The sequence below is a fragment of the Pararge aegeria genome, chromosome 20 (assembly GCF_905163445.1).
Source record: "Pararge aegeria chromosome 20, ilParAegt1.1, whole genome shotgun sequence".
NCBI lineage: Eukaryota > Metazoa > Arthropoda > Insecta > Lepidoptera > Nymphalidae > Pararge > Pararge aegeria.
In genome coordinates, this window is record NC_053199.1 from 11,955,728 (window position 1) to 11,975,273 (window position 19,546).

The 19,546-nt window shown below is 36.0% G+C and overlaps 1 protein-coding gene across 2 annotated transcripts in view; it reads right to left on the reverse strand.

The window, feature by feature from the left end:
* The window catches only part of LOC120632674 (tyrosine-protein phosphatase non-receptor type 9), a 105,694-nt gene that overhangs the window by 7,024 nt on the left and 79,124 nt on the right, over nucleotides 1-19,546 (reverse strand). For both annotated transcript variants that reach the window (XM_039902626.1, XM_039902625.1), the window contains exons 5-12: nucleotides 18,552-18,760; nucleotides 13,768-13,877; nucleotides 11,194-11,317; nucleotides 10,203-10,279; nucleotides 5,832-6,018; nucleotides 4,970-5,130; nucleotides 2,792-3,021; nucleotides 1,855-1,991 (exon numbers count right to left, since the gene is read on the reverse strand). In XM_039902626.1, coding sequence (XP_039758560.1) covers nucleotides 1,855-1,991; nucleotides 2,792-3,021; nucleotides 4,970-5,130; nucleotides 5,832-6,018; nucleotides 10,203-10,279; nucleotides 11,194-11,317; nucleotides 13,768-13,877; nucleotides 18,552-18,760 — 1,235 coding nt within the window. The remainder of the gene's footprint in view (nucleotides 1-1,854; nucleotides 1,992-2,791; nucleotides 3,022-4,969; nucleotides 5,131-5,831; nucleotides 6,019-10,202; nucleotides 10,280-11,193; nucleotides 11,318-13,767; nucleotides 13,878-18,551; nucleotides 18,761-19,546) is intronic.

Consider the following 19,546-nt stretch of genomic DNA (forward strand, 5'->3'; position numbering starts at 1 on the left):
TATACAAAATCCAAAACCAAAGTTTTAATATGGGATCTCTCTCGTCGGTAAAATTTCCTATAAATAAAGAGAGAGCAAGTTTCTGTGTGCTATGTTACTAAAGTTCATTTGCTTAGATAGGTCGCCTTTGTGCCGTGCCGTATTTTGTCATAAACGCCGCTGCGCTATCAAAGGATGCTGGCGTACATCTGCAGCATAGTTCGGAATTATAAATCGAAGTGCGATGCTTTAGTTTAGGGTTGTGTTTGTTGACTTTGGCAGAAAATGTTTATTCGTACTTAATGTAGCACCTTCGTCGAGCAGATGTCAGGCTAGGTATCGATATTTTAGTATAGATTCAGAACGTAATGACGTTGGATCCTTTATTATAAATAGGTACAGGACATAATGAACCCAACACCTGGTTTGATAAAAAAATTTCTTTCAACTTCTCTGTATTATTTATATTCGTAATTATTATAATACCAGAACAAAATAAAAAAAACAATTTATTCAACAAACCAGTACTCAAATAAAAAGCAAAATTTACAAAAAAAAAAGTGATATATAAATAAGTGTCATAAATGTGAAATGCTAAATTCTCCTGCCGGTGTACCGACACTATGATATTGGACAGACTATACATATCGATTAATTCGGAATCGCTTAGCAACCCGGGAGAAAAGTGTATTTCTTTATTACTTTGGTTGTGACAACTCCCGTGATGATTTGTTAGCTTTTTGTGACAGCATTCAAAGTTACACCACCATCTTTATTTCTGCTGCCAAGCAGCATTGGTGCAATGCTGTGTTCCGGTCTGAAGGGTGCAGTTGCCGCTTTAATTACAGGCACATCTACGCCTCAGGGTGACGGCCACAGACCGTGTTCCTTTCGTGCCATGCTTAGTGTTGAATTAAACAACAAAACCTCACCCCTTCTGGGAGCTGTCAAAGGTATCATCCTAAATTAGACAAAGCATAGTGAAAATCGATTGGTGTAAGGTAAAAAATGTATGGCTAGGTAATTTTGCCTTGTCCGCTGTGTGTGAGTATGAATACACTTTTATTGCACACCACAAAAAGAAAAGTATAACAAAACAACGTATACAATTTGGCGGCCTTGTCGCTACATAGCGATTTCTTCCAGGCAACCAATGGCGAAGATAAAAAACAGTTACAGAAAAAAGTTTGGTGGTGTATATACCCATAAAATACATATTGCATTATATACAAATTCAAATTAAAAATTTCTTTATTCATGTAGGCCTATCACAGGCACTTATGAAGCGTTCATACATATATGTTTACATAATTGTAAGGGGATGGTGATAACCTTGTTCACCAACTTAAACCTAAAGCTACGAGGGTTCCAAACGCGCCCTGCTCTAAGAAAAGCCCACAACAAACTTAGCCGGGTAATTTTTTTTTTTGTATCACCATCTCACAGTTTATTTATATTAAGCTATGAAGCTAAAGCAATTCACACCCAAGCTTTTTTTATCCTTGAAGTAATCCTTAATATTATATTATAATAGGATTTTTCTGTTAGCTTACGTTTTATATAAACTTTGAACTTATTGAGAGACATCTCAAAGAATTCATTTGGTAATTTGTTATAAAATAATATACAATTGCCCTTGAATGATTTCGCAATTTCGTGTAGCCCAGTAAACTGCACAGCGAGTTTATTTTTGCTTCTAATGTTAATATTGCAACAGCCCATTTTCTTTGTAAATTTTGTTATATTTTTATGGACATAAATTAATTTTTTTAAATATATACTGACTATGCACTGTCATTATTTTAACTTCATTATTTTAATTACTTAAATATATACATATAATATATACATATGAGTGCGGTATACAGTACTCACTCTTGCCTGGCGCGGTGTTGCGCGCGGCGCACGAGCGCGAGGAAGCGTAGTACGGGCTGTGCGCGGCCGCCGCCGGGCACGCCGTAGTCGGGCCAGCGCGTGTACTGGCCGTGCCACACGCGGCGCCGCTGCTCCGTCTACGACACCGCCAGTGTTCGTTTATTTATAAATAAATAATAATAATAATAATAAATAAGAAGCTTTCGCTTGGTTGTTGGATCAAGGGTAAGAAGGCAGTAGTTCTTAAAACTGCGCGTATTGTGAGGAGGTTCCTCACTCTGGAGCCCTGACCACTTGCTTGCTTGGGCATTCAAAAGCCCCGCAAGCGGAGGGTGGATGTTATTATTTATAAATTTTTAATAGTGTTTTTTATATTTTTTTAAGCATTGTTGAGAATTTAAAATAAAATGAAGAAGAATAAATGATAGAAAATAATAATAAATAAATGCTTTTAATTCAGGCCAAATACCCATATGACACAAATGACAAAAATTAAAACAAAAATACTGCGAAGATAAGCAAATATGTACAGACAACGATTTTAAATCAATACTCACTTAAATCAAATTAAAATTTCAAATAATACAAAAAAAAATAAAAAAACATTAACAGTTAATATATCACTTGCTTTCAACGTGAAGGAAAACATCGCGAAACAACCTTGCATTACGTTCTCAAGGGCGTGTGAAATCTACCAATCCGTTCTCGGCCAGCATAATGGTCTACGGCATAAACCCTACTTATTTTGGGAGGAGACCGGTGCTCTTAATCGGCCAGTAAAAGGGTGATGATTATTGTAATAAACTGTTAGGTTAGGTTTGAAGTTTTACAAAAAAAAATTATGGTCTATAAATGCATCTAGTATAAATGCTCAAGCTTACAAATATATGCTGTATGTTTATAAACCGTAGGTATATGATCTAGTTTAGACACTCACCCTAAGATCGGTGAGCAGCAAATGCGAGACAACATAGTCATCCTCGACCTCAATCGCCTCCGTGGTGACGGCAAAACCTCCGTGCACGGACCGGGCCCCCTCCGTCACAGGCCAGTACTGACCGCACTTGACTCTGCCGCGCTCGACCGTGCGCGTGGTCATCACGACCACCAAGCTACCCTGCTCCCATACCATCCGCCAGAAATCTCCGAACGTTTTTGGTAGCGGACCTGTAAAATAAAAATAGCCTCAATACAGTACAGAAGTTACTTAATAAACTATTTTTTTTAAATCATACTCAAACCTATATATATAAATACATAAATGCGAAAGTGTGTTTGTTTTTTTGTTACCTATAATCGCCCGAGCACTATACCAAATTTTTATGAAATTTGGCACATAATTAGCATGCAGCCTGGAAATAAACATCATCCGCAGCCATTAAAGGTAAGCTTATAGAAAAGTCCTATTATAGTATAAAGGACTACGTAATCGATAAAAAAGCTTGAGTGTAAATTATTGATCTAACCAGGTTGCTCTTCTAATAATTTAAAATGACATTGTGAGATGGTGATAACAAAAAAAAAACCCGGCTAAGTTTGTTGTGGGCTTCTTCTTAGACCAGGACGCGTTTGGAACCCTCGTAGCTTCAGTTTAAAGTTTACGTATGTCGTTATCGCCATCATCTCACTACCGTGTAATTATTATGTACGCATCAAAAGTGCCACCTATGGGCCTACTTGAATAAAGATATTTTTGACTTTTTAAAGTCTCACTGGCACGGCCCAAATACGAAAAAACACATAGGAGAAACGGTTTTAAAGCATAGACCCATCTGATCAAGATCAGCAGGGTGGTGGGCTTAAAACGGCTATTATCATAAACGGTTAGTCACAATAACCAAAAAATATTACCTAAATTTTTGACCCGATTCGGATTAAAACCCTCGACCAGACCAACGAATACCGAAATTACGAGAAATAAACTACTTACGCAACAAAAAGATACCCGCATATCTGAACAGAATCTATCGTATAATTAACCTATATTTATATTGGAGATAAGTTATTAACGTAACTGGGTCAAGTACACTTGTAAATACTGCTTTCAGTGTGCCATAAACAACATTTTACGATCGCTTTCCATTAAAACAAAGTCGTGACATTTTAAATTGCTCCGTTTATTATCATTACAATGAAAAATATTACAAGGCGCAATGCCGCACCGTTTGCCATTAAAATGCTTGCATCAGACGAAATTTCCCATCGACCTTGGCACTGCGCCAACAAATAGGGAAAATATGGTCAAAACAAATGATGCTTCCTAAAATTTTAGTTCCCACTGCACGTGGGTGTTACGGATACGACTTCACGAAATGATGTGGAAATAAACTAAATGTTTCATAGAGAGTGCTATTTTTCATTCGCGTGTTATTTACCGCCGGAGCTTTTTATATTATAATGCCTATAGTTGTATTTTAGAGTCAGATAGGTCACAGAAGGCACTTTTGATGGGCACATACAACATTTGTTAATGGTAGTTAGATTACGGTGATGACTACATTCATAAACTTAATAATATAAGGGCGGAGTTCAAGAACATTATTTAAAACCTGTAATGTGAAGTTTGCACAATTACAAACGTGGAGTCGCTATTGCACATTTAAATATCATTCTGTAGAGAAATATTTTTCCTACTGTTGCTCATTTTGGTGCCACATATTTTTATCAAACAAACATTCTGCATACGTTCTGTAGAATTGTGAACAAATTTGGGCTTTAATATTATTAAGATCTAAACCATCCAGGGTGCCACCCAAACGCATACCGAAAAATTCATTCAAATCGGTCCAGCCGTCTAGGAGGAGTTCAGTGACATACACATATGTTGTATTTTTGTCTTGGCATTCAAGCTTTCGATACTGGAAAACTACACTACTATTGCAAGCGTACTAGCCTTGTTCTAAAGGTACCAATCTAAGGGGTAATGTCTGGAAGGTGTTGTATCATTGCTGATTCGTATTTTTTTGTTTGTCCTTCTAGCACTAATCACCTTGATTTCAAGAAAACAAAAAGTTCTGACGGGTTTTATAAAGAACCGCAATAAACCCAGACGTCTTACGCGGGCACCAGGAAGTACTTGAGCTAGTATTAAAATTTAAAATCGAAGCGCGCTTACCCTGTGTGCATATAAAAGCGTTTCTCTGTTTGTATCCGTCCACGTAGTTGGCGTTGATGTAGTCGGAGCTGGGATCGTCGTCTTCTTGCGACAACAGCACCCGCGAGTGATCGTAGCAGAGAACGTCCGTGTATCTGTTCTTGGCGAGGTTGCTGGGTAACCTGGAAATGAAATGGCATACAACTTTATTTAAAACTGTACTGGAATACTAAATGCGACGATGACGGTTTACACATCAACACAGCCACAGCCCACCTTTGTTGTCTACCGTTTATTCGAAGGCTCATATCTCGTAGAATTTGGAAAACTTTGACAGCGGCACGAAATGATCAACTTTTATAATTGCTAAACAATAGCGCTTACACATGAGTGGCAAGTTGCAGATATCTTCTCGACGGACCTAAGTCATTTAAGGGTCGCGCCTCAAGGCCCCTAGCCCGGGCAATTCCTAACAAGTAACGCCTTGCTATCTGATGACCATTCCAGCTGAAATAATAGCATCCACCCTGAATGGTCAAGGTCACGCCTATATGAAAAAAAATCAGTTCTGTAATTATTATTTTTTTCGTATTATTCTGTCACCAGGGTTCCAGCTAAAAATTAGAGCTGCAGGCTCTTATTTTTGAACTGCAAAATCCCAAAATTCGAGGGCGTGCCATGCCAAACGTGACTCTAACGCTTCTAGTTTTATTCAAACATTTCAGTAATGTACTCAAGTACGCAGTGGAAGGTCCGTAATATCTAAAGCTTAAGGTGCTGTAAAGTGTGACATCATTAGTAAATGTACATTAATATATTTGCTTTCTTTCTTTTCGCATTCTGTTTGGAAATTTTAAGGCATTCATTACATATTAGGACTCACTTGGCATGGTGGAAGGTGCCATTCGGCGGGCGGGCTCGTATTTCTTCGTACTCTGCTACCAGTCCCCGCCGGCCTAAGGAGTGTAAGCGGGCTAGTAATGCCGCTGGTGTTTCACCTGCACCGCCGCCGCCGCACTCCTCGTCGGAGAGGCCGGGCGACGCTTCGCCTGACGACCACGTGCCGCGTGCTGTAGATAACAGCACTAAGTTAAACACGCACGTTCAGTTAGTTTTTGTTTCAAGTAGGCCAATAAGCATCTTTGAAACGGCAAGAGGGTCTGCTTGTAGTGACTCTACTACCAGTTTGAAAGGCAGATTCTACCGAGAAGAAGCCGGTAAGAGTTTTATCTTGTTCGAGCTGAAAGCGGATGGGTGATTTTAACGCATATTAAGGTTAATATAGATTTTATAATATACATTATTTACTATATTTACTTTTTTTATTCCTCCATAAGTTATCCCTTGACTTCAATCTCTGCAATCTCAAGGGATGGCATTTATATCAAACCTATACCCCTTATCTTTTGATTCTAACTCAACATCGTACCAAAACCCTAAAACGCTTAGCGGCATGTCTTTGTCGGGAAACTAGCCGCGGCCAAAGCCTCCCATCAGACCAGACCAGAGAAAATTCACTCTTTAACTACGCGGGGGATATTATAGTACACAAGTGTGTGCGCGGACACAGAAGCTATTTCAACTACCTCACCCTCATACTCCGATCGAAAAGCAGATCATGAAGTCAAAAAAAAAATATATATATGATATAATAATAATTTTAATAATTTTTATGAAACATTATTATATAATAATAATTATTATATTATTATATTATTATATAACAATAATATTAATAATTTTTATAAATTATTAATAGGAAGAGCCTTAAACAATCTGCGCGCAAGCAGTGACTTTAAAATACTTTATCTCAACAGCTGTTACAATACATACCCAAAGAACACGGAGAAATTAGATACAACAATATGAAAATGCTATTCGTAAAACAACAGATATCAATTTTCTTTATAAGGCAGCACGAAATATAGTTTATGGGCATCATACCAAAATAATGAAATTGCTCGTAAAACTGTTTATGGCATTTGTAATTCAGGAATATATTTCTTTTGCATTTTATTGAAGCAAGCGTGTATCAACGTTCTGTATTTCATTTATCGTAAGCACACAGATTAAGAATATTTGTCATGTTATTGAAAAAATAACATTTATTCATTTCCATTGATGGCAAAACTGCCTCATTGCAAAAATGGCAGTGCTCATTTACTATAGAACTGAATGGGTCTTGGCTTGGTCGAGCAATTTCTCCAATTGGAAGCGGTCAAAAGCAGCTTCCTTTTAACTCTGAACTCCCAAAACCCTCACGTCCCTCTGTACTTTATCACCTCACCTCCTCTCTTCTAGTTCGTCTTAGGCATCTATGCCCCTCCAATTTGCCCTCCATTACTTATTGGGAGCTCTAGCACCATCCATGACTTTTACATGTACATGTCCCACCCATCGCATTCTTAACGGCAGTATACGTAGTCGAAACTATTAGTTTCGACTACATCTTACGATATGTAATTTCCAAGAGTTTTACAATCAAACGTCCATTATCATAAGAGATTCGGCTTCCAAACCATATAAGTATAGGAAGTATATAGCCTGTGTGTATAATGTTTTTGACAGGTTATACTTGTAACAAGGTTTTTTTTTCTAAGCAATTATGCAACTAGCCTTTTAAACTTTTTAGTATGCGTGTTAGTGCTGTTTATAAAACTTCATGAAACAACACGCAAAGTAATGGTTTGATAATCTTGACAACGCATGAGTCAAAAACTACCTCATTCTGAATCGTTATTTTAATTTGAATAGTCATAAATATGCAAAAACCTCACAGTTTTCAATTTTATTTTATTCCGCATTTTCTTCAGAAAATACATCCCGCGGTACGATTTTTAAAGAAGTTTTTTAAGTTGGCTTGAACTAGTTTTGAATAAATCAACATATATTTTGCTCGGACACAGACTTTCTAGTTTCCACGAAATAGAATTAATTACATCAGAATTAATTCCTGTAAATTATTGATTACAATACCGATTCTAGAATAACTAGAAATAGTCATTAATAACTTTACTTAAAATTAAACATAATTATGTTGTTAGCATATTTAAGGTTTTATTTTAATCTGAGAAATAAATGTTATTCAATATTATTGAATTTTTTATTAAAAAAAAAAAAAGTATTTTTTCATTTAAGGTTGTGGAGGCTGTCCATTTGATTTACCTATTGTCCAGCATTGGACGTACATTAATTGACACTGCAATGCTTATATTATGAATGCAAAATTGTTGTTGCACTGTGAGGTTAATAATATTTGCCATAGAGATAGCTTTCATCCTGTAATTTCTGTAATACTCTTTAGCCCTGGATTATATTTTCCGCGGGGAAAAAAAACAGACTCGGATCATCATTCTCGACATATTATCGATAGACTACAGGGCCCGGTTCTCCTTTCAGAAAGAGCAGGGTTTTGGTCGTATTCCAACCACGCTTGCGAATTCTGCATTGGTACACTACACTGGAGATCACAATGAAGAATACTCACGCTTGCAGGTTTCCACATGATGTTTTCCATCACCGTTAAAGAAGTGATATTTTAATTGTCTAAAAATAAATCGCACATAACTCCGAAAAGCTAAAGATACGAGGTATCGAAATCGGTAACCCCGAAAGGGAAGCCAAAGCCCGAATGACAATGCTTTAACCGTTTTTTACCAAAACTATAGCTTATTTATTTATTTCAGACATATTTTGGCTAAACCATATCGCAACAAGTGTACAGTACAGACAGCTAAGTCAACATAAAGGTTTTCAATTGTACCATAATTGCAAATGGTTTAAATTACCAGTTTTCGATTTATTTAGCCATTGGCATTGGCCCATTCACATTGCAAACAGTTCGTGTTTGTTGCTCACCATTAACGTACCCGTATTTGATTTGTCCAAATTCATTTATGTGATTAACGCCGTGAAAATTGCTTTATGGGGTGTTTTTTTACGGACTCCGGTACTATTAATATAATCAATTTAAATAATATTTTTTTTGTATGTGGAGTCAAACGTTTGTAAATAAATTAAATAATGTCTCAAATGACAGTTGAGTTTTTTGAACTACGTATTTCCAAAAGGTTTTATAACACTTTAACACACACAACACCAAAACCTATACCAAAATACTTCAAGTATCTTTCTAAAATTATAAATTTATCTTTACTCTTACGAACAGTAACATAACATACCTACAGTAACATACGGAAGCTGAGTGGTTTTTTATTTTAATATATATATATATTTATATATATATAATAAGTACAACGTGTAACCGAATTACGAAATAATGTTGAAGGATGCATAAATATAATTCATCAAAGAAGCATATTTGTTTTTCCATACAATCGAATTCAAAAAATTCTAAGTGTTTACTTATGACAACCAAATTGAAGATAAAAGACCGACACGCACATAGTACCAGCGCTACGCGACGCGTACTTAATTAGGTGGCAGGAGTCACATGATTTAAGTTTTGCATGTGATGTTAGAGCGGCATCTGATTTTTTTCAGTAAAAACTATAGCAGTGGTTTACGCAAAAACTATTAGGTTTTGGTTTCATAGATTAGTCTCAGAGATCAGTGGCGAGCACTTCGTACATGCACAAAAGCACTGCCTACCCTAAAATTGATGTATAACGGAGGTTTTTTGCCGTTGTATGCAATTTTCCTGCTGTATGCATACCCAGGTAAGAAACCCTACGCACTCCACTGTCGGAGATAGTACATAATGTACCTATAAAACCTATAATGTATTATTTTAAGTTTTCATTTGCACGTTGCATTTTTAAATTTGCACAAGTTATTGTTATACCATTTTCAATAGATACGACAATCTCTCATAGAGGTGAATGTTCCCTTGTCACCTCTTTTGGTATTTACTGTATAAAATAAATATAAACTGTTGTTGTTTTTACTAAATTTAGAGTAGATAAATATCAGATAAAAACCTAACAAACTATGTAGGGTAAATTATCTAGTTGTCTAATCATGTTTTTTGAGGAATATATATACGTTCTGACGAAATACGAGTTTCTAAGTTCGTTGATGTTTCCATAGGGAAACACTTATCCTTTAGTTTGATTATTCTATTCATTAAATTAATCAACGTTTAAAAGTATGCATTTAAATATATATGTTTAATCAATGTATTAATAAAGTTTTGCACCTGCTAAGTATAAAGTTTGTAGTTGCAACTACATTGGTTCCTGGGAACCAATAAAATAATAAAAAACATGTCAGCACAGATTCGATCTTTACTTACTGATTAAGTCTAAGTCGTCCTCGTCCCCGGAGTTTATGTGTCCGGCCTTCATGTCGCCATTGTAGCCGTGCGTGTGTCTGCGATCAAATAAACATTATTGGAAAACAATCTCCGCTTTCATTACTACGCTACGTGTATTTAATATGTAGACATACGAACATTGAACTGTGCAATCTTAAATGAAAAACGATATTCGACTATCTAGCAAAGCGGAAAACCACAATGCTCAACATTTTGCGTAGGTACAGTTTTTTCGTTCCTGGCACGCCGAACTTACGATGTACGATATGCTTTATACACAGAATACAGGTTTGTTTTGTATTTTTAATGTTTACTTTCTAATAAATTATGATCTAACTATTAACAACTTTTTTATGATATTTCACTGAATTTAATGTTTGAGAGACAGTAGAGTTTGAGTTTTTTTTTTTTTATTTATTCGACATTATTACAAGTGAGTTAAGCCAACCTGGTTTATGACATATTAAAATTTTATGTTACTTAAATTAATGTCATTAGTATTTGACATTTTTAAATAATATTATTATGTTTTAGAAATTACTTACCTACTTATAAATAAATATACTACGACAATAAACAAATCGCCATCTAGCCCCAAAGTAAGCGTAGCTTGTGTTTTGGGTATTAAGATGAGTGATTAATATTTTTATGAATAATATACATACATACTTGGAATATACATATAAACACCCAGACACTGAAAAACATTCATGCTCATCACACAAACATTTACCAGTAGTGGGAATCGAACCCACGGCCTTGGACTCAGAAAGCAGGGTCGCTGCCCACTGCGCCAGTCGGCCGTCTAAACTTGTTGACACTTTGTTATAATGTAGTGCAATCGAAATGGCTGGATGCATGTACATGTTTGTAAATGTATTCGCAGCGAATCAAATCAATAAACAAAACAGAATTTTGATTTTTATTTGATTTTGAAAGACTTAAAATTAAAGTACCCGTAAATGCGTACCTCAGTGGGCTGGGGTCGCAGGTGTACGCGGGGTCGCCGCTGATATGCATGATGTCTGAGCCGTTGTCTAGGCGGGGCACGCGGTCGCTGGTCATGTCACACGCAACTTCCTCATTTATCATACCTACCGGCAAGGGTTTCAGTAGTAGTAGAGTTCTTGTAACAGAGCTCTTCCATGTACTACCACCATGCTTATTAGTGGCGCTAAGTTGTAGTACAAGATTTGTTCGCTAACAATCGAGGAGCCGTTTTCGCATTTGCCACTCGTTTTATAGTCACAAATCATTTACTTCTGATTTAAGTTTTTGTAAAAGTTCTGTCAAAAAATTTGAGTTGAACACAATGCGACTAAGATCCATTTTACTCCGAAGTTCAAGTATTTCCATACTCGAAAACGAATCTTTGACTGCGAGCAAGCAAATCTTGTACTAAGGCTACAGTACTGCTGTGTTTCGGTATGAGTACAGGCACATCAGGTTAATCATCTAAGCCTCAGTATTCGTTGATTGGAAGCCACATTAATAAAAACCGATGTCTCGATATCTCTTTCGTACAATATGGCGTGCAATTGAGATAGATCTCCAATTTATACATTAATGACGCGGGTTTTACCAGTATATCCTCAACTACCTGTTTTATGTACAACGTGTAAACAAATTACAATATAGGTACTGTTGAGGGTTTATGCACCTTCAACAGTACCTATTTCGTAATTCTTTACATTATCTTATACTAACTACTACTCCTATATTCGGTATATTATCTTTTCATACAAACTAATTCAATACATTCTAAGTGTTTACTTATGACAACCCTATTGAAAGAAGGCCGACACACGCATAGTACCTACGCTACGCGTCACGTACCTAATAAAGTGACAGGAGTCACTTGATTTTAATTTTGCATGAAATTTTAGGGCTGTATCACATTTTTTTCAATGAACACTATGGCAGTGGTTTACTCAAAAACTATTAGACTTTCGGTTTCGGAGATAAGTCTCAGAGACAGTTAATAATGTACCTCTGAAGCCTGTGAAGCATTATTTCGGTTTTCATTTACAAGTTGAATATGTAGAACACGTCGAACTCGTGAGTGACCAATTAACACGACTAATATAACTGTAATAATTAAATGGAAAACTATATAGCTAGGTATATAACGTGCGACTTTTCAGTAGGTTCATACTTAGTGATTGCTAAATAGGTGTAACGTTTCATAAATCATTACACAGGATGAGTTCTTGAGAAAGGTCGACTAATATAACTGTAATAATTAAATGGAAAACTATATAGCTAGGTATATAACGTGCGACTTTTCAGTAGGTTAATACTTAGTGATTGCTAAATAGGTGTAACGTTTCATAAATTATTACACAGGATGAGTTCTTGAGAAAGGTAATCAGTTCATAATAGATTATTTTGCGTAGCTTGTGGTTTAAAACCTTACGCTAAAATGTTTAAATGTGCCTTGAGGTAAAAAGATAAAGATGTTCGACACTTATTTGCGTGTATTGGGTGCATGTTACAATATATATGGCCTATCCTTAATAATAGGAGGCAATTATCTTTCTGATAAATCGCATGAAATGTTCAGCATTGAACTAATACTCTACTAATGTTAATGATTAAAATCATTCACGAAAGACAACGAGACAACATATCTCTCTAACGGCAATGTATTTACATATAATATGTTTAAAGGGTAGTAACACGAAATTTAAAACAGCAAAGATATTTGCCAGCCAGCCAGCTGTGGAGGTGCCGATTCTATTGTATTCCAAACTCAACTAATCTAATTTAACAGGTTTTAAAGTGGCTTAAGTGTTGTCATTTTCATATAAAACCTCTTAGTTAAGAAGAGTGCTATAATTAAGCCTGTTAACTTAGTATAGTTTTGGACAGAGAATCGGTTTTCTTTACTGTTGTACAAAAAATATAGGAACATATTTCGTGGCTACCGCGTAAAGGACACAGACGCATCGGCCGATCGCAATCTCGATGGCGTGATAATATCGTGAAGGTGGTAGGAAATACTGGATGCAGCTTAAACGCTCTAGGGGTTTGGCTTGCTTATGAAAAGGCTTTAGGTCCAGCAGTGGGCTGAAATGGGCTGACGATGATGTATTTGTGTTTAATTGGAAGGATCGTACTTATAAGAGATATAGATATAGTGACTCATAACAGTGAGTAATAATTTTTTTTGACCACCCACATAGTGCAAAATGAAAATTTGTTTTTTTTCTTAAAAACTATGAACACAATTTTTACTTAAAAATTTTGTGTGGTCGTCGATAGTACAAGTTATAAGTATAGTATAATTTACTTGAATAAGTGTGAATAATGTGATTGCCTTCGGAAGCAGCACAGCAAAAAAGTGTTACGTTTATTTTTGCGTAGGTGATAAGGTTAAGTTTTGCTCATTGTATATGTTTACAAAGGTGTGTTAGACTGAACTGAAAAAAAAAAAAGTTAACCTTAGCAATAGCAATAAGAACTTATTATATCTATTGTTTAACATTTGTTACATATTATTGACAAAATAAAGAAATTTTCAAAAAACAATGGGAGGACTCACCATTTCGTTGTTTGACCGGTGGTATGTGATTGCTGATTACATAGTCGTCGATGTCGCCGTCGCACTTTGACACTAGGTTAGTAGTGTAGCAGTTCCTACAATGCTCAAGCCTGCAAAAAAAAAAAAACAACAAATATATTATGTGATTTTCAAAAGAGAAGACCGACGCGACGGAATGAAATTTGCCTGTCCCTTACTCAGTAATATTTCCAACAAACCGCCACTCTATTGTCATCAAACCAATGCGTTTTTAGTGCTTATATTCAACGTAAATGTATGCAGGTCACACATAAATTTTATCGAAATGTGAAATTATTACACATATGTGTAAAAGTTACGCGCGGAATTAAAAAATAGCGTTTATTACCATGCTTACATTGGTAAAATTTAGCATAGAAAATGTTTGCACCCTGGAGACTGGTTTTAGAAAAAACCCCAAGCAAAGTCGCGGGCAACAGAAATTTTAATATAATTTGTAAGAGCCGTATACGAGGATCAATACACAAATAGAAACAAGTGAGAGTAAGATTAAGACAAGTAACGAATTTTTTTTTCAAAGTTTCCCGAGTATTCAATACATAAAAACCAGAAGACCTTCGCGTTGCAATTCCCTAAGTGCTCAATCCAACAAGTTGAACAATCGAGTTAGCGACCTAATCCACTAGAAACGTTAACTACCAGTTAAAGTTGGAAGCCATTGACTAATAGCTTCATTCATAACTTTTACATCTCGCCGAACCACTTTCGCAAATTATATGCTATCAGCTTTACTTTATTTTATTATTGCATTTCCAATGCGGTGAAAATGATTTTGATTTAATCTACGGAGGAGTTTTTATTGGAATATTGCATAGTTAAGCTTTTTCAAATCGTGATTGTATAGTCTAGTCTATTATTATATCTCTATAGTCTATTATATTAGTAATATGTATACTTTGTTTATAACAATTTTTTTACTTAAACAAAAACTTAAAAATCCAAGTAGTGTTGTTAAAAAAAAATATAAATATTAAACAAAGTATAAATATTCTTTTAACTTTTATGGCACGATCTTGTTAAGTATGTATGTAAGAAAGGCTCTACGAAGCGAAAATTTTTTACGACTCTTATTTAAACATTTTTTTTCACTTACAATTAAGACGGTAGTTCGAGAAAATTTGGTTAGTTAACAATTGTTTAACATGTTGAAAAATTAACTTTAAGTAAAATTTCCAACGGGAATAAATTGATTATAGTGTTCAGAACACACCATAATTTTTTCAAATTTTGAAAAAAAATATATTCTATACCTTAAATAAATTAATTAATGTGCCGTACTAGCTTTTGACACCACGCGCGCATCCTAAAAATGTCACGCGCAGACCTATTTTCAGCGTTAAATTAAAATTATAAATAATGGAGATAGAGTTCCGGGAGTCAGGAGTTTTTTATTGGAAATTTCCTCCTCTTTCAGAATATTTTTTTTGAAATTTCTTAAATATTAATCGTTTATTAAATATTGGGAAAAAACTAAATGCCATTTTCTTTTCATCTTTAATTGTTTATAACTTTTGCATTTTCACTAGACGTCATTCCGGATCCAATGAGCTATCGCACATAATTTTAAGAGCTGTATCTCTATTTTGTACCATTTTCAACTTGTCGACTAGACTAGTAGAGATGATTTTGCTTAAGCCATAACTTTCATCCCCAATTTATTTTTGTTTACTTAGTAAAAGTTTCAAGGTGTAAACCTTAAACCGCAAAAGTAAGAAAGCGTAGTATAATTGTAACAAAAATGTTATGAATTTACTTTCTATTCGTTTATATTGCATGAGTTTTGATAAATTCATGCACTGTATACTTCAGTGGGCAAAACCTATGACACTATTGAACTTTAATTAAAACCATTTAGTTATAATATCACAAAATGTATTATATAATTACTAGCGATCCCCCGCGACAAGTCAACCTTGAAAGATAGACATAATTATTACGCTGTCACGGTTTTTTTTTTTTCACTAGGTATTAATTACAAACGTACGCTTAACATTTAAATACACAATTAATAAGAAATAGCACATACACATTTATAATATACGTCAAAACAAATCGAATGAACACCTGTTCAAGTAAAATTTTGTAGAACGATATACTTAAACACACTTTCGTTTTAAGATATTCAACGGGTAGATCTTTCGAGTTTCGTGTAGGAAAGTTCGATAATAGAATTGGAAAATGGGACATGAGCTTACTTAGCAAGTAACATGAGAGTTTCACGATTTTCTCTAGAAAGCTTTTGGGAATTACGCTGTATATGTTGGAATAGGAAAACTTTATTTAATTAAATCTCAGGTAAATTCCAAAGAGAATTTATCGGGTATTTTACAAAAATATTTAATATACATAAGCTGTAAATTGTGCAAAGCAAGTAGCTCCTGCTTCTATCCAATAATGAAATATCATTGCTTTAACTGAAACGGAAAACAACGTGAGGAAACCCGCATTATCCATAATGCGTGTGATGTCTGCCAATCTGCACTTGGCCAGCGTGATGGACTACGGCCTAAACCTGCCTCTTTCTGAGAGAAGACACGTGTTCTGTAATCGGTAATGGGTTGAAGAACCTACTTTATTACTACTGTACTTATCCCGAAGTATGTTTTAGTAGACTCTACAATTAAGTGGGCAGGTTCAACCAAGTCTTTAAAAAGTTAGCATTGCAGTTAGTTATTAATAAAATAAATGTTTGACCAAACAAAAATCGAGTAGGAAAAAGGGTCTGTGTATATGCAATATAATACTCATGATTATGGACAGGCAGAAAATAAGACTGCGTGGAACTAGACGGCTTTGGCTTGTGACTACGAAATTCACAAAATTAAGTGAACTTAGGGCATAGGTAACAAAACAAATAGACACGCTTTTTTCATAGTAGTATGGATATAGTAACATTTTCCTCAAAATAGGGGTAACATATATGTATGAACGCTTCATAAGTGCCTGTGATAGGCATAAGCAAACATGAATAAAGAATTTTAAATTTGTATTCACCAAGAAAACACAACAAAATTCTAATCATCATTATTATCAATCGCAGCAATGTCTGAGAATAAGCTGAGAGCGATTACAGAAATTGTAAATAGAATATTAAAATACTTATTCAAATCACTCAAAGAACACTGAAAGCAATATTCAGTCGGTAAACTCAGCATTTAATATACAAGGGGTTCTTATTTGGGCTTAATAATATCTGCTCATTAGACGCCGAAAATATTAGGTTCTGATGAGCAAGAAATTAATTAAATCAATTATGCTTAACAATGTGAAAAAGGTCGGGTTTTGCACGAATTTTGAATTAGGGAAATCAATGGGAAAATTCCTGTGGAAATTCCGGACCTTTGTTATGTGTCTTGAACAGTGAACAATTTAATTTGTAATCCTATGTTTCAAGGTAATAAGAAAAGAAGCGTTTAGTCGCGTATAGGCTATATCAAGTAAAAAGTGCATTGAGTCTAGCTGTACCTAACTTTGATTTAACAAATTGTTTTGAGAGCCTGATAAATGTGTTGTTAATTTAACTTTTTATGATAGTGCTCTGTAAAAATTCTTACTAATATTATAAATGCGAAAGTATGATTTTTTGTTACTTTGTTTGTCCTTCCTATACGTCTTTACTAAGCAACCAATGAAATTGATTTTTGGCATAGGCTTTTTATCCCAGGAAAGCAATTGGTTCCCACGGGTTATTATTAAAAACTGTAAACCAGCAAATAAACCTTCGAATGTAAAATTGGTGCTTTGTCGGTTACCTTAAGTGGTAATGGCTTGATTATATTTTATTTAATTCAACCGATGTGTTGGGCACATTGTAGTCTTAACTGTTGGGCAAATGCCTCCTTTCCCTCCTTCTATGTATTACCTTCTGTAGTTATTTCTTTATCAGTCACATAAATATGCATTCATGTTAATTAATCTGTACGGCGGCGTTGTACCGCATATTGCACAAATGGAACACTTAGGCTAAGCGCAAACGGGCCACCGACCACATCTACCGGTGGCTGTCGTGTCAGAAGCAAGCTACAGCCACCGATTTTCGGAATCAACCACATTTTATAACCCACTCTTGCTGCGCAGTCTTACGATGGACTCCGCGGAAAGTTTTCTCGCGCTATTGTTACTACAACGTAGACAACGCCGTCGCTGCCTATATTCTAACAACCAACCTTAAATGGCCCTATAGTAAGACTCATGCTACAGTGGCGAGTGTCAGCGTTCTGGGTGGCCTATGCCGCCTCTTCTTAGTGGAATCTGCCTTCCCAACCGGTGGTAGAGTCACTACAAACAGACTGACTTGACGTTTCAAAAGTGCCTATAAATTAGGCCGACTAGAAATAAACGAATTTTGAAATTTGAATAAAAGTGTATTTAGACGCTGTCGCTGGCCACCAGTAGCTATGGTCAGAGGCCCGTTTGCGCCCAGCCTTATACAATGTTTACTTTTATGTGATTCTACATACACTGTATATGCCCAAAATAACTCATCATATACTCATATGCCGCGGTGGTGATGACCGCAGATTACACTCAACTGTAGTTTTTGTCACTTTGCGGGTGTCGTACGAGTCGACTAAGGAAACATAACGGAGAACGGGCCACTGCGTTTTCTGTGCTACTACAACAAACTACTGCGATCACCAACCCGTCTAAGCTCAACGTGGTGATTATGAGCAAACTTACCCGTCGTGAGAAACCTTTAGTCCAGCAGTGGACTGTTATAAGCTATCAATGGAGTTAGTTCTTACCAGGCGGCGTGGTCGACTTCCAGCTGTCCGCCGAGCTGGCGCGGGAGGCTGGCGCGTGGCACGTGCACTCCCAGTTGCGGCGCGCTCACCGTGTGAACACGTTCTCGCAGCTTCTCCCGCACAAACAGCCGGAGGATGCGGAACGGCGCCTTGAACCAGAGCGGGGCCGTCACTATCAGCACCTTCTTTAACTTCGCCGGGTAACCGCCCTGTAACAATAGAAACATTGCCTTTAAGTCATCATTATTTCAACGTATTACCAGCCCACAACAAGGCACGGGTCCTAACAGAATCAGAAGGGTAAAGCTGGCAAAGTGCGGATAGATGGAATTCACTAGCCTTTAACGAACGAAAGAGTAAGCGTATTATACAAGTAATAACCTACTAAAATATCTACTTCGATTTGTTAAAAGACATTAGAAAATCCGTGAAACCTTCATTACTTTCAGTCTGAACAGACTAGGTAATCTAGGTACTAAAAACTTGTAAGAGCTCAGTTTGAAAAAGTAGTTTCATTGAAGCGACTAACCTACAATTTCTCTTAAGGAAAATCGTTCCAAATACGCCAGCAGACCATCTCGACCGATTGGCGGATATCTTTCCTAGAATTTACATCGCGAGCGAGGTGAGGCGAAATAGTTTCCTAGTAATGCATACTCAGCGTTCTGTACGGGTTTTACGATCTGTATAGGCTTTTTTGAGTGCTTTAGATTGTCCATGAAATGTTAGTAAATACAATTGGTCAATTCAAATTCAAATTCAAATTCAAAATTCATTTATTTCAAGTAGGCCTAATATAAGCACTTTTGAAACGTCAAGTCTGTCTGTTTGTAGTGATTCTACCACCGGTTCGGAAGGCAGATTCTACCGAGAAGAAGCCGGCAAGAAACTCAGCAGTTGCTCTTTTCCAACATCAACAATTTACATTTTGCATTTTAACATTCATTTTTCTATCTTGTGAGAGCTGAAAGCGGAGCCGGATGCTTCCAAGCAAC